The sequence below is a fragment of the Heliangelus exortis genome, chromosome 3 (genome assembly GCF_036169615.1).
Source record: "Heliangelus exortis chromosome 3, bHelExo1.hap1, whole genome shotgun sequence".
NCBI lineage: Eukaryota > Metazoa > Chordata > Aves > Apodiformes > Trochilidae > Heliangelus > Heliangelus exortis.
The window spans coordinates 90,343,725-90,357,759 of NC_092424.1; the positions used below are offsets into that span (position 1 = coordinate 90,343,725).

At 36.2% G+C, this 14,035-nt stretch overlaps 1 protein-coding gene across 34 annotated transcripts in view; it reads left to right on the forward strand.

The window, feature by feature from the left end:
* Window positions 1-14,035, forward strand: part of DST (dystonin) — a 288,534-nt gene that overhangs the window by 230,419 nt on the left and 44,080 nt on the right. For all 34 annotated transcript variants that reach the window (XM_071741656.1, XM_071741664.1, XM_071741658.1 and 31 more), the window contains 8 exons: window positions 435-641; window positions 3,760-3,879; window positions 4,090-4,197; window positions 5,893-6,111; window positions 9,143-9,346; window positions 12,155-12,386; window positions 12,740-12,966; window positions 13,651-13,773. In XM_071741656.1, coding sequence (XP_071597757.1) covers window positions 435-641; window positions 3,760-3,879; window positions 4,090-4,197; window positions 5,893-6,111; window positions 9,143-9,346; window positions 12,155-12,386; window positions 12,740-12,966; window positions 13,651-13,773 — 1,440 coding nt within the window. The remainder of the gene's footprint in view (window positions 1-434; window positions 642-3,759; window positions 3,880-4,089; window positions 4,198-5,892; window positions 6,112-9,142; window positions 9,347-12,154; window positions 12,387-12,739; window positions 12,967-13,650; window positions 13,774-14,035) is intronic.

Here is a 14,035-nt window from a genome sequence, read left to right on the forward strand (position 1 = left end):
TCTAAGAAGTCACTTCAATTCACTGTATTTTGTTTTCTTACATGTCTGATTTTGCTTGCTGGTGTTTTAGTTCGTTACGGAGTTGCAGGTTGCAAAGATTGCCTGTTAGTTTTTTTCCTTTGGCTGCTTCACTGAGTGGTAACAACTCTTAAAAAACTACACATACTTTGAAACTTTCATATTGACTGAAGAAGTAGATTTAAGATACATTCTGTAGAAAATTACTTTCAAGAATCACCTGCTTTTCTGTCAAACAGCTTACAGTATCAAAAAGCTAATTCAACTGAAAATAAGTGTACTGATTTACCCCTTTGGTTTGCATGGAAAACATTTCAGTTTTCAACTCATGGAGCAGTCAAAACCAAAAAACCAACGCAAGGTATGGGTGTTCAGCTCATATGCAGGCATGTTTACTTTAAATGTCCTTTTTTCAGGAGTTGAAAAAAGAAGCAAAGAACAACAAAGGCTTACTGGACACTCTGAATGAAGTTGGCAGTGCTTTCCTGGAGCTGGTGCCATGGAGGGCCAGAGAGGGGCTCGACAAGATGATAACAGAGGACAACGAACGTTACAGATTAGTGAATGACACGATTTCTCAGAAGGTGGATGAGATAGATGCTGCCATCCTGAGATCCCAACAGGTACTAAAAACTGTTCTTTGTGAAGTAAACAGGTCTTCTTGGGCAATAAGCAACTGAACAAAAGATGTCCTTTAATAATGTTGCCAGAAATTTTCTATGCTTGAGCAGCGAAAGGACTGTTTGAATGAAATGGGGCTGTTAAGATATGAAAGCCAGAACTCAACTAATTTGTACACTGCTGTAGTTGTCTGCCATTAATTGACAAAAACATCAGTCTTGTAGCTGAAACTATTCTGTGGCTCCCTAAGTAGGAATTTGCTTCAGTAAGAACTGAGTGGCTCATGTCTTCTGTAGATCATGCTTTAAGTAAAATATGATCCAGGTCCCCAACCAACTCTACTTAACACAACACTGCCATCACTAAGCTTGCCACACCTTTTAGCATCAGCTGATTGTCTAGCTTCTCTATACCTTCTACAATTAAAAGCTGGATCATCTTGTTCAAGCTGTAGTGGAGGATTTAAGTAGCAATTAGTTTTAGTCATATCCACAATGATTTTCTTCTTGGGGCTTAAAAATTGAGTTACCTAAAATGTGGAGGTTTCTATAGGTAAATTTTGAGAAATAGCACTCTACTTTTGTTACTAAATAGTCCTATATTTAAGCTTGCTTATAAATGCACTGTGAAAACACAATTTTCCAGTGTCTGCTTACAGTTTAGGCATAAAAATAGTGGTGGAGTTTTCTGTCTCTCTAATACCTTCCACAAACAGTTGTAACAGGATGCTGGCAATAACTCAGATCTCCGTATCTGAGGTTAAAAATAAAGGGTGATTAATTTTTTTTTCCTTTTTTCTTTAATGAATGAGAGAGTGTGATAGAAGAGTATAAGTTGGCTCTCCTTCATCTTTTCTGAATTTTGTGAGTAGGGTGCATCCCCTAGCACAAGTTCAGCAGCATGTTACACCCTAGTACCACATACCCCTGGCCTTCACTTCAGTCCATCTCACATCACCACAATATACTCCTATATTCTGTGATGAATATCAAGTGGCTTAACATGCTTCCAGTGAAGGATAAGATAGTTTACATGTAGCTTAGAGAGAGACATGAAAAATAAAAAATACTTTTGAAGAGGTCTCACCCTAGTGAAGGAGTGCTAATGTAGAAACAGGAGATCATGCTCTACTTTCAGGTTGCTTGTTCTTCACTCTGAACCAGCCATAGAAACTGCTTTAGAAAGCATTGAGCAGATCAGAGTGTCATCATATTGAGAATTCAGCCATCCCTGGTTAGAAGAAGTACCACAATGGTTGAACTGGATAGGGATGAAATATGTAGTGACTCAAGTGAAGTTCAAGGCTCATAAATAACTGCCTTGTACAGTGGGAAGAAAACACTTCAAACTGAATGCAGGAAGTACTTTTTATTCCCTAATGTTGTATTTGAACATCACAAATTGGAAATCCTATAACCTCAGCAAATGGACCTGAGAGTTCTGTCCTTCCTCAGTGCTGTGTGACAGAAGTTTATTGCCATGCCTGGATTTTGTTATTTGCATTAAATATTTGCTCAATATTATTTCCATATCCATGGATATTTGCTATCTGGAAGCTGAATTGCAATTAATTTGTGCATTTAACACACTTGAAATCACCTTCTTCCATTTTCTTCATCTGGATTCTAAATAGATAGGCTACTGAAGATCTTGGTTGAGAACTTCAGTTTCTAAAGCCAGGACTTAACTACCAGTAGTAAATGTGCTTCATGCTAATGTTTACAGTACTGACTGTTTCAGAACATACCTTTCTATTAGGAAGTCACAATATTTAGGACAACCCTTACTTTCTGTTACTTTAAATTAGAAATGACATATAGTGAAAAAGAATGCTTGCACTCTCTTTTATGTAATAAATGGGTTATAAATGCTGAAAAAAATATGCTCATAAAGAATGAAATCTCAAAACTTCTTTTGTTTTTTGTATGACTCATAACTAACTACTAAGACAAGACATTTAGTGGCTAAAGTGAACTCCAGCTACTTTACAGGAGCAGGGCTGTTGTGGTATACAGCCACAAAGACACAGAGCATCAGATTTCAAGGAAGAGAGGGGCTGAGAGTGGTCAGAAAAGAGACTTCTGAGGAAAGTGTGGTAATCTAGAACACAAGTAGCAGGTTCTCACCTGACATGTCCTGGTAGATTTTCACAGAAATTCAGAGCCATATTATTATTCAACTAATTGCGGGGGGGTGGACAGAGTTTAAAATAAATAAATGAGTATGTTCCTACAATGAGTGTTTTGTCTATCTGATCATCCCAAGTAATTTTTTTTTATGGGTCACTCAACACTGCTGCTGTTGAGTACTGCAACATGTATGTGTGCTAGGATAAGTGCCTATAAGCTTGAACTGAAGAGAAAATGTATTATTTTTTTAAAATTTGGTCTTTTCAGAAGAATTCTATCCCTACACACTTGAGGATCTCATGCTTTCCTTTGCAAATTAGTAAGAAACAGGTCCTTTAAGTCCTCTCATTACTTTGGTGCTTTGAGGTAATTTCTGAAACATTTTAGTGTTGACTAATGGTAGTCAAAAGTTGATCTTCCTGGAGAAGGAGCAGCTGCATCCAAATGCCCCAATTTTCACATTTAATCCAAAGTCTAGTTTGGGGATGAATTCCTGTCTTGTCTGAATTCGTGAAATTTTTCCACTGATTCAGTTGGGTTGTGATTGTTTTGCCTTTATCATTAAGTACCAAAGCAGCTCTTAAGATTAAAAGGATAACATCAAATAGCTATTTCTTATGATAATTGGAACACTAGCAGTAATAACAAACATAGAGGGGAAAAGACACATGAATATAGAATAAAATAAAAAGTCTAGTTAAAATTCTGGAATTATGACCCTTTTTATTTTTTATGTCTGCTAGAGAGCTGTATGGAAAAATGCATTTGCTTCTGTTGCTTTGTCATGCTTATGAATTAAGCTGCTTGCATTACAATCCCTCAGAATGATTTTGGACTTTGTATTTCATTTATATAAAAACCTCATGGAAAGTGAGCTGCTATCTTTCTAACAGTTCAAAAATATGTTTTTAATCTTCTTTAAAACTTTTGGAACAGTCATTCTAATCATGTCTATAGAAATGCTGAACGAATTCTTGTCTCCCTCATTTAGTTTGATCAAGCAGCTGATGCTGAGTTTGCCTGGATTGCAGAAACAGAAAAGAAACTGATGTCACTGGGTGACATTAGGCTTGAGCAAGACCAGACCATGGCTCAGCTACAAGTTCAAAAGGTAAAAGAAATGCTTTTCCAACTGTCATGTTAATTATTGGCTGGCACACTCTCCATCCAGAAAATGTACTGGCATGATTTAATTTCAAGTCCATCAAAATGCACTTCAAAAATAGTTTTTGCTCCATGTTTGCTCAACTCTTTTTTGGCCGATTTTTCTTGTTTGTTTTTGTTTTGCTTTTCTTCTGACCAGTTTTTATTTTGTTTCAAGGCTTTTACCATGGAGATTTTGAGGCATAAAGATACAATAGATGAACTTGTTAAATCTGGGGCTAAGATTATGAATACGTGCACTGAAGAGGAGAAACAGACTATGAAGGTAAAGTTCCTTAAATTGCAACTGCACCAGTAGATAGGCAGACAATGTATACGATGAAGGATTCGTATAGTGTCTTTTTTGAAATACCAGTAAAAAAGCATTAATTGCAGCCACTTGTTGTCTGAGGATTGTACTGCTAGAAGAAATGCTGTTGTGTATTGCTCTCCTTCCTTCAAGAGGTTCAAAGAGCAAACACTGTGTACTTGCTTCATAACCTGACACTAATTTGCAGTGCCATTTATCATCTGTGGTAAGTAGTATTTTAGCCAATGGATGATTGACTGAATATGCATTAGTCATCTGGGATGGTGTGTGTGAAATCTGGCTGTTCATCTTCTCCAGTTCTCTTGGGTCAGTGATGCTCTGTGTGTGTGTGTATTTCTGTGCCAGATTCAGTGGTTGTGCACCTCAGTGTGAATCTTTAGCTTCATTTCTGCTGATTTCAGCGTAGACTTTACTTGGCTAAGATCATTCCACCCTGTTGACTAACACAGGCTGTGAAAGGCCTCTGCTTTTTACACACACACACATAGTGCCTGATATTTGGGCTCTATACATATATATATACAGACAGATTTTTTTTGTGTTGGCATACAAGAGTGGTTTTGTTATGGGGTTGGGTTTTATTTGTTAAATTATGGTTGGTCTGAATAGGTTGTGTAAATTTAGACCTTCCAATGACCACCCTTCTTGAACAGCAATACATCAGTAAGAGTGCTCTGCTGCAGAATCTCTCAATAAATTTGATTTGCTCTTAAGTGAATTTAAAATAGTTGTGGTGTTCTGCCTATGAAATCGTAGTCATAAGGGAGCAGGTTTATGTGATTCTCTATTAAATATTTGTATTTATAAAAAATACTGTATATCTGTGAGTTAGGCAATGTTTTGTCCTTTGGATAGCATCTCTGTACTTAATTTACATGCAAGACGTAACAAATGAAAGGATAGCTTGTTCTGCCAAAAAAGAAAATATTCTTTCCTTCACATTCAGTGGCTTGCTTATATGTCTAGTTTTTCCAGGGCTAGAGTTTATGTGCATTGTCACATATAATACTTCATAAAAATGACCACATGGGCAGCCCTCCACAGGAAAAATATATAGCTAGTTGAATCTTTCTTTTATTATCACATGCTCAAATACAGTAGATGTAATGTTTAAACCTTGCAGTTCTATCATACTATTAATGTTAACACACCCTCATTAATTCATGCATGCTAACCTGGAAAGTAATGTTTTGTGGTTTCTGCTGCAAGTTTGTAATCTTAGACAACAGGATACCCCCTTCTCTGGCCGGATTTTAAAAAACCTCAGATTTTTGTTTGTTGTTCATGATGCTTTGTTTCAGCAATGCTGTGTAAAATGTAGCTTCTGCCAAGTCTCACTGAAGATAAGAATCTCCAGTAAGGAAGCAGGGCTAAGGTCTGCAATCAGATTGTTTGCATCTTGACCAGAAGCCCTATGGATAAAGTGTTATTTGTAAATATCAAGAGCATTAAATTCTCCCAAATTTTTATATTCTGCAATATTAGTTTTGCCTACCTTGTAGACTGGTATTGTAGCAACATTATCAAAATTAAAATGTGGTTCATTGTGGTTTGGTGCTTTAATTATCAAGGATTGTTTAGAAATGAAGGTAATAGATATGTTGAAACACCTGGAAAAATCCATTGCTATTTTTCATTACTATTTTACAGAAAAAAATGGAAAGCCTCATAAAGAAATATGATGCAGTCTGTCAAATGAATTCTGAGAGAAACCTCCAACTGGAACGGGCTCAGTCCCTGGTTAACCAGTTCTGGGAGACTTATGAAGAACTTTGGCCCTGGTTAACTGAAACAGAAATGATCATCTCTCAGCTTCCTGCACCAGCCCTTGAATATGAAACTTTAAAGCAACAACAGGAAGAGCACAGGGTAAGCATTTTGCCAGTTTTGAAAAACAGCGTCAAAAGCCAAAGCAGCGTTCTGCTTAGACCTGTGCCATACTCTGTTAAGTGCTAAAACTCCAGACAGTTATACTTCTGTGGAAAAAAGAATTATTTAAAATACTAATACCAAAGAAATAACTTTTCAATCATGCCTGTACTGTTTCTCAAACTGTGCATGCAAACAAGATTCCCTGGAGAAAGCAGCAAACAAGGTATAAAAGAGGAGAAAAATGGAAAAATTTAGTGAGAGAGAGCTCAATGTACAAATGTTAATAGTTAAGAAGTTTATTTAAAACTACACGTTAATTCCAGCATTGGAAGAACAAACCAAACAGACATGGGGTGTTGTAGCAAAAAACAAAAGAAGGTAAAATACAACTGTCTTAAGAACTGGAGTGCCTTCTGTCAGCATGCTGAAAATTAAATGCCTTTGTGTACAGTTTGTTTACAAATATACACATGTATTGATGTTGTGTACATGAAAAAAAAAAAAAAAAGTTTTTTGTTTTGTTGGTATCATTGTAACTAAAGTTAGCTGAGCCAGGAAAATGAACAATTAGAGGGCCAAGAATTGATTGCTTGGGTCCCAGCCAATCCTGTAATCATTTCTCATGTCAAGCATGTTTGTTTATGTAATAATTGAAAGAAATAATTGTTTACCATACCATCACAAAATAGAGGCAACACTGTTGTAGACTGGCCACCATATGGGCTTTCCTACATGGAGGAAAAACCAACTGGGATAAAGATCAGTACATTTCAACTGGGTCTAGCAGTATCACGTGGACTCAGATATATGTCACTGAGGTTAAAAAACTGCATGTTTTGGCACATGCAAAGCCCATATGGCTACTGGAGATACCCGACTCTCCCTGCTGAGCACAGAGTAACTAGTTCTTTTTATTTTAGCTGCCTCAATGAAGTGACTCAAGATAGACAGGGTGAACTCTAGCTTCAAAGTCTTGTTTAACCTGAGACCAGTTAATGAAGATGTGCCTCTCTTATGCACTGATAAACACTGGGTTCACTCATTTGTCTTCCTCCTGTGTCCACAACGAGGAAATGTGGCCTATGAAGTCTAGCTATATAACATGAGCTTTACAAGCCATCTTGGATTAGTCACCATAAACCAAATCATGCTTGCTTTACTTACATGATTGTTTCCCATCTACTTTAATCATTCTGCTTGCATGACAGGCCCTTCAGATGAGCTTCTATTTTTGCATTTTCCCTGGGCTATGCCATTAGCTGAGATTTGTTAGTTAAGTAGAAGATTAATGTCAGGCAATTTTAACACGCAATCTGATCTGAAATACTCATTTACTGGAAATGTTTACCCAATAGTAAATCACAGAGAAGAGCAAATAATTTATTGTTCTATTACCAAAAGTATTTAAAAAAGAGGGTTCTGAATGTGAATTGAGAACAGTTTTCTATATTCACTTACATTTCTGTGCTGATACATTTACTTATTACTATCTTTGTTTCAAGTCATCAAATTCATAGAGTTAATTCTGTGTGAGTAACATGCAGTCAGTTTGGCTTGAACAGAGTTGTGAGCAGAGTACTAGCATAAGATTTGGACTCATAAATGTGCACTCTGGTGGCCCTGTGTCAAATAATCTCTGTGCACAAAACTAAAGCACACTTATTTTCTGAAAGCTTCAAACTGTGCTTTGTTTTGCCTTTTCCTCTTTCACTTGTAATCAAAATTAATTTTGCTGTTGCAAGGTATACAAATAGAGTTACCTTCTCAGTAAGTAGCTAGAGGAAAGGGTTTTTTTGTATTTTCATTGCTGTTTTGTCATCAGGAGACTGTGGAGAGTCATGGTCACTGTCTTTTCAGTCTTCTCAACTCCTCTTCTGGGGAGGAGCAAGTAAGCAAGCCAGTATCAGGATTTCTTTTTAAGGAAAGGGCCTTGGTTGAAGAGAAGAGGATTTATTTACACAGAAACTGATATAGGTCCTTTTCTGCGTCTTCATTAATTTAAACAAACTCTGAGCTGGGAGAAACTGGGTACGTGATTCATGGTCCTCCACAGGGGCTACAGGATAGAGACGTGGAGTTCACAGCACCAAGAGGGACAGTGCCTCACAAGACAGTGGAATTTTTCTGAAAAGGGAGAAATGAGCTGAGAAAACAAACAAAACTAGATCAGGCTGCTCCCACAACAAAACTTTCCCATTTGTCAGAATGCAACTAAAGGGAACCAAAATTCTTAGGCAAGTTGGAAGACACCTTGTGACCTTTCACTTTTACAAGCCTGCACAGTCTTTTGAACAGTTTTGACTTACTTTGTGAGTGGATAGTGATAGGGAGTAGATAGTTGAAATCAAATTTAATTTACTTATTAATTACTTCTCAGAGTTTGTGTCAATTGTTCTAAAGACAGAGCAATCTTGTGGCCAGAGGGGAAACATTTAAAGTATGTTGATAGGTCTCTACTGATCAGTCTTCCTTGTCCTTTTGTCCTTTTCACTGATTGCCTTGACTCCTTCTTGTGGTAGTTTCCTCATCTTAAATCAAGGATAATTTGAGTTAATATGCTTGCAATGCTGGTGCCTCATTCTCTGATGCTCCTCAATGGAAGGCTTGCTGGCAAGTGACAGATGACAACACAAAAATATATATGTGGTGGTGTTATGCACGCCTGCAATATCGTTACCATTTCTGTCATTATAGGTACTGAATAGGATGGGGAGTTTCTGTTGCCAGCATCGGATTTGTAATTAGCATCTTATATTTTGCCTGTAATCATATGTCCTACAAGAGTATCACATGAGCCTTCCCAGTGTGTCTCTAATTGTGATGTTTCATGCCTGGATAGCTCTGTGTTGCAATGGGAGCTATCACTGGCAGAGGAGTCATTAACTTCATTTGATATTATTTGTGCTTTACATTAGGATGAAGGGTATTTGTTTGGAATTTCTTGCCAGCTGGATGTGTTAGAAGTGTGGACAGCTGTAATGTGGTGGTGCAAGCATAAGAAACTGATAAGTTGTTTCGTTTGTTATAGCAACTGCGTGAGCTGATCGCTGAGCACAAGCCTCATATAGATAAGATGAACAAAACTGGGCCTCAGTTGCTGGAGCTGAGCCCAGGAGAAGGCTTTTCCATCCAAGAGAAATATGTGGCAGCTGACACCCTTTACAGTAAAATTAAGGAAGATGTCAAAAAGCGAGCACTGGCACTGGATGAAGCCATTTCTCAGTGTACCCAGGTATTAATTTAAGTTTAAAATGTAATGGGATTCATTCAAATGGAAGGATTCACAGACATTGTCACTTACAAATACATATACATATATATATGTCTCAAGATCAAACTGCTCTTTTATCTGTATTTTTCAACCTAATCACCCGTGAATGGTCAAATCACTGCTTAGGGCATTCATTTTTCTGTTTCTCAATGGCTTATAATTTCAAGTATCACTCAAGATTATGTTACAGTTGAAGAATGTTATTGCTTCTTAATTACAAAGCGAAGAAAAAAAGAACATTTGGTCTAAAAGTGTGGGATTTTATTTTCAAGTTATTTCATTTCCCCTTGCTGGTCTTTACTAACTGATGATTTGCTTGTATATGGATAACAATGTTGATCACTAAACTTGAGTATAGTTATATCTCAGACTTGGCAGCTTTAGTTACAGTGTGTTAACAAGGGAACTAGAGGATAGTTTGGCACAGATAATAGCATTTGATCTTTGCAGCAGATCTACAAGAACATAACATATTCTTGAACTCTTAATTAAAAGTGTTGCGAGAAAAGTTAGACCTCATAAAATGCCATCATAAAATTCGGATCAAATCCATGAACCTGCATATCTTAGGTTCATCAGCCTATGCAATGAACCTTGATAGGAGTATTTTTAGGTATCACACTCTAGAGACTTAAGTTTTTTGTCATTAAATTAAAACTGAAATTTTTTTACCTAGCCCCAAATTCAGAAAAAAACTCGATAAACCCATGTATGTGAGCCCATACAAAAACCTGAATAAAAAAAATTCCTTCTGAACAACTGTTATAGGAAATTTCCCTTTTTCTTTGTTTTCTGAAAATTAAACACTATATTCTTCTTGGGCCTAACATACTAAATACAGAAATAGACTGTAAAGCTCTCATCATTCTAAATAACCTTTGTCATAGGTCATTGTACTTAATGTCATATTTCTAGTCCCTGCAGAATGAGTTTAAGAAGCTAAGGAAAAGAGTGAACTTGGGTATCATCCTGCTTTTGAACTGCTTATAAATGTTTTATTATAACTAAGTCATCCTAAACACCTTCTTTATTCATACCTCTGAAAGATGCCTCGTTAGTTAGATTCAGTATTTAGCATAAATGCTTAGTCCTCCCCATGTTTGGATCTGCACATTTGAAAACCAAGATATTTATCTAGCATTTGAGTCCTGGCTTTGTATGTGATAGACATTAACACGTTGTACTGGTTAAGTACAGAAAGCAAGAATAAAAATGCATTCTTTGGTAACAGCTAGAATATAATAAGATGTTGGGAAAATAATTACATATGCAATCCTTTAAGGTTCATTTTATATACATAAATGTATATGCAGATGACAAAGCAAAACACTGTAACACCCAGAATGTAATTTTATATAATCTACTTTTTTTGTTATTAAGATACATAAATATATATTATCAGGACTCTGTACATGATGGCTAGGTCAGTGTTTGTCTAGACAGTCCAGGAAGGTTAATTATTTAACTCTTCAGGTTTTAAATTATATTAAATTGCATTATGTATCAAAGGCGGGACATAACCTATGGAGCCAGAATGAGAAGTTGTAATTACTTGCATTTTCTTCCTTTTAAGTTCTAAAACACCTTCTCTCATTCATTAAAACACTGAATGCACTGATAATTTTAAAATACAGTATATATGCCCTAAAATTACATGTGAATTTTGCCAATTGAATTTCAGGTTTTTTTACTTCTGTAGACAAATATTTTTTTTCAGAAGTCTTGAATGTGGGAATGCTACCTATCTTTCGTAACACATTGTGCTGTTTTTTATGGTATTCATGCTTCTAACAAAAACACTTGAGTCCATAACATTAGTCACAGTCTCTGATTTGAAGTGGGTTGCATGGTGGGAAAATATAATTACATTTTTATTGCCTATATACCTTTGTATAGAAAGGATGTAACTACTTCTTTACATTAGGTAATCTTGTTTTGCTGTGCTCTTTCTAACACCTTGCCCAAGTGTAGTCAAGAGTGCTTTTGTAGATCCTGGGGGACCATTAATTGTACCCACAATTTATTAACTTCTGCAATTTGAAAGGGACATGATGATGAGATAGTTTTAGGAATCTCTGTGGGTCCAAAAGCATAGAGTAAACTTGGACCCGTTGATGAACGAAGGATGAACCATATAAACATAGCTGTAATTTAGTTTCTGGGCACCTATCTGGGCTCAGTCAAAGTAGGGTGAAAATAATACACACTGTTGTGTGCTTTTAGTTGCAGCAAGTGACATACCTTTACTGCACTAACAAGCATCACCTGGGTAATAACAAATGTCTTTGTGAATCATAGACTGGTTTGGGTTAACCTGACATATCGCATCTTAATCAGTTGTTATATGCCTTATGTTAATCCTGGTAGGAAAATGTATGTATTTAATATTGAGGTAAATATCTTTTTAAAATAATGACACCAGAAAAACATGGCTCTCCAAAATAAGGTGCAAATTACGGTATGAATTACACAGGACTACATGCAGGTATCTTCAGATGGAATGCCTCATGACTGAACTTGGGCTTCATATTAAAAGTCTTTAATCTAGAGGAAGTACCATTTTGCAAGGCCATTTTTGTAATTTAGACATTAAAAGAGAGGAAGTATCACAAAGACATTGTTGCAAATTGCACATACATATGTTGGATAGTGATACTAAATATGTTAATTTTAAAGTACCTTTTTCCAAGGCGATGCCAGATTTCATTTTTTCAGCTATTTTTTTCTAATTTCTCTGCCACTTCTTTCTGTCCTTTACCATTCTTCCAGTTTCATGACAAGATAGATCCAACTCTTGAGAGTCTGAAACGCATAGTTGAACGTCTGAGGCAACCACCTTCGATCTCAGCAGAGGTTGAGAAGATAAAAGAGCAAATCAGTGAAAATAAGAATGTGTCAGTGGATCTGGAAAAACTTCAGCCAGTGTATGAGACACTTAAACAGAGAGGGGAGGAAATGATTGCTCGCTCAGAAGGAGCTGATAAGGACATATCTGCTAAAGGTAGTAGATTGCAGAAAGTTTCATGTAGTGGAAGTGCAGCAAGCTGCAGCATAGAAAACTATTTATTTCTGATGACCACTAATTTGGGGGTTGTGTTCTCATGGAGAAGCTGCTGCAGATTTTTATAAAAGTAAAGCATTCATTTAAAATAATTCATCCTGGATATAATCTTTGTTTTATTTTTAATGGCCATGTTGGTTGTTTCCACTTAACATAATAAAGAGTCCTGTAAAGAAACAATTTTACTGTCTAAATTTTAAAATGTACACATATGTTTCTGCTGTAGAACTGTAGAGAGATTTATGGCTGAGAATTGTTTGCCAAGGTAGTAATCTAGTTCCTTTGTTGTTTAGCTGTTCAAGAGAAACTGGACCAAATGGTCCTTATTTGGGAAGACATCCAGACCTTGACTGAGGAAAGGGAAGCCAAATTGTTGGACGTAATGGAACTAGCTGAAAAGTTCTGGTGTGATCACATGGCTCTTGTAGCTACTATTAAAGATACTCAGGACTTCATTCGAGAACTGGAAGGACCTGGAGTTGACCCATCTGTAGTCAAGCAACAGCAGGAAGCTGCTGAGGTCAGTAGAAGGTCTTTTGATGACTTGAAGCAGTTTATTTACAGTAGGCAGAGAAAATACAGAATTACCACATGATAAGATTGTTTTTTTAGAGACCTAGGGGGATAATTTTTTAGAAATTTACTCTAATTGTATCTCAAGAGCCTATGGTAAATAGCATATATCAGTGCTTAATTGCAATGAGCATGCAACAGGCATGCAACATGTCTGTCATTATATTTACATATCTGTTTACAAACATATATATAATAAGTATGTCACTGAGACTTTTAAGTTATACATACTTTAGATTCCCTGAGTAATACGTAATATCTAAATGAAAGGTGTACAGGTATATTATGCTCTAAGCCTGTAATTATTTATGCTGATAGTTAAAGATTTGAAGGTTGAATGATAACCTCTGAAAAAGAAAACACTCTGATTAAAGAAACCTAATTTAAAACTTACAAGGTTTTTTTTCCCTCTCATGCAAAAATGAAATCAGAGGCCATTGTAATTTTGACTGATGTCAGTTTATGTAACTCTGACACTGCAAATGGTTGCTTATTTTTTAAGCATCCAGTTCTTAACCCAAGTGTCCTTAAAGGAAATAAAGGTCAAATCATGCCATGTTTACCTTGAAAACAAGCTGTACATAGGTTATTAGATTTAGTATTAGCAGTTTGGGTTTTTTCCTCCTTGTAGGCTGCTAAAGAAGAAATAGATGGACTTCAAGAAGAACTAGAAGCAGTTGTGAGCCTTGGCTCTGAACTTAGAGCTGCTTGTGGAGAGCCAGACAAACCTATTGTCAACAAGAGTATAGATGAGGTATGGGAAATGCAGATGCTTCAATCTGTTGTTCATCTGATGTTTGTTCATCTGAAATTGGTATATCCTGCCCCACCCTCAACAAATTTTGTAAAATAAAAATTTTGTAGCCAAAGTATGGTATTCCTGAAGCCTTTGTGTTAAAGTATGGTTTGCTTTTCGGGTAATCTTGACTGGGATTAAATTAGAATGTACAGACAATTTTATTCTATTGATTTACAGATTAAATATTTAATTAAAGACAAAGCTTTTTGTAAAAATA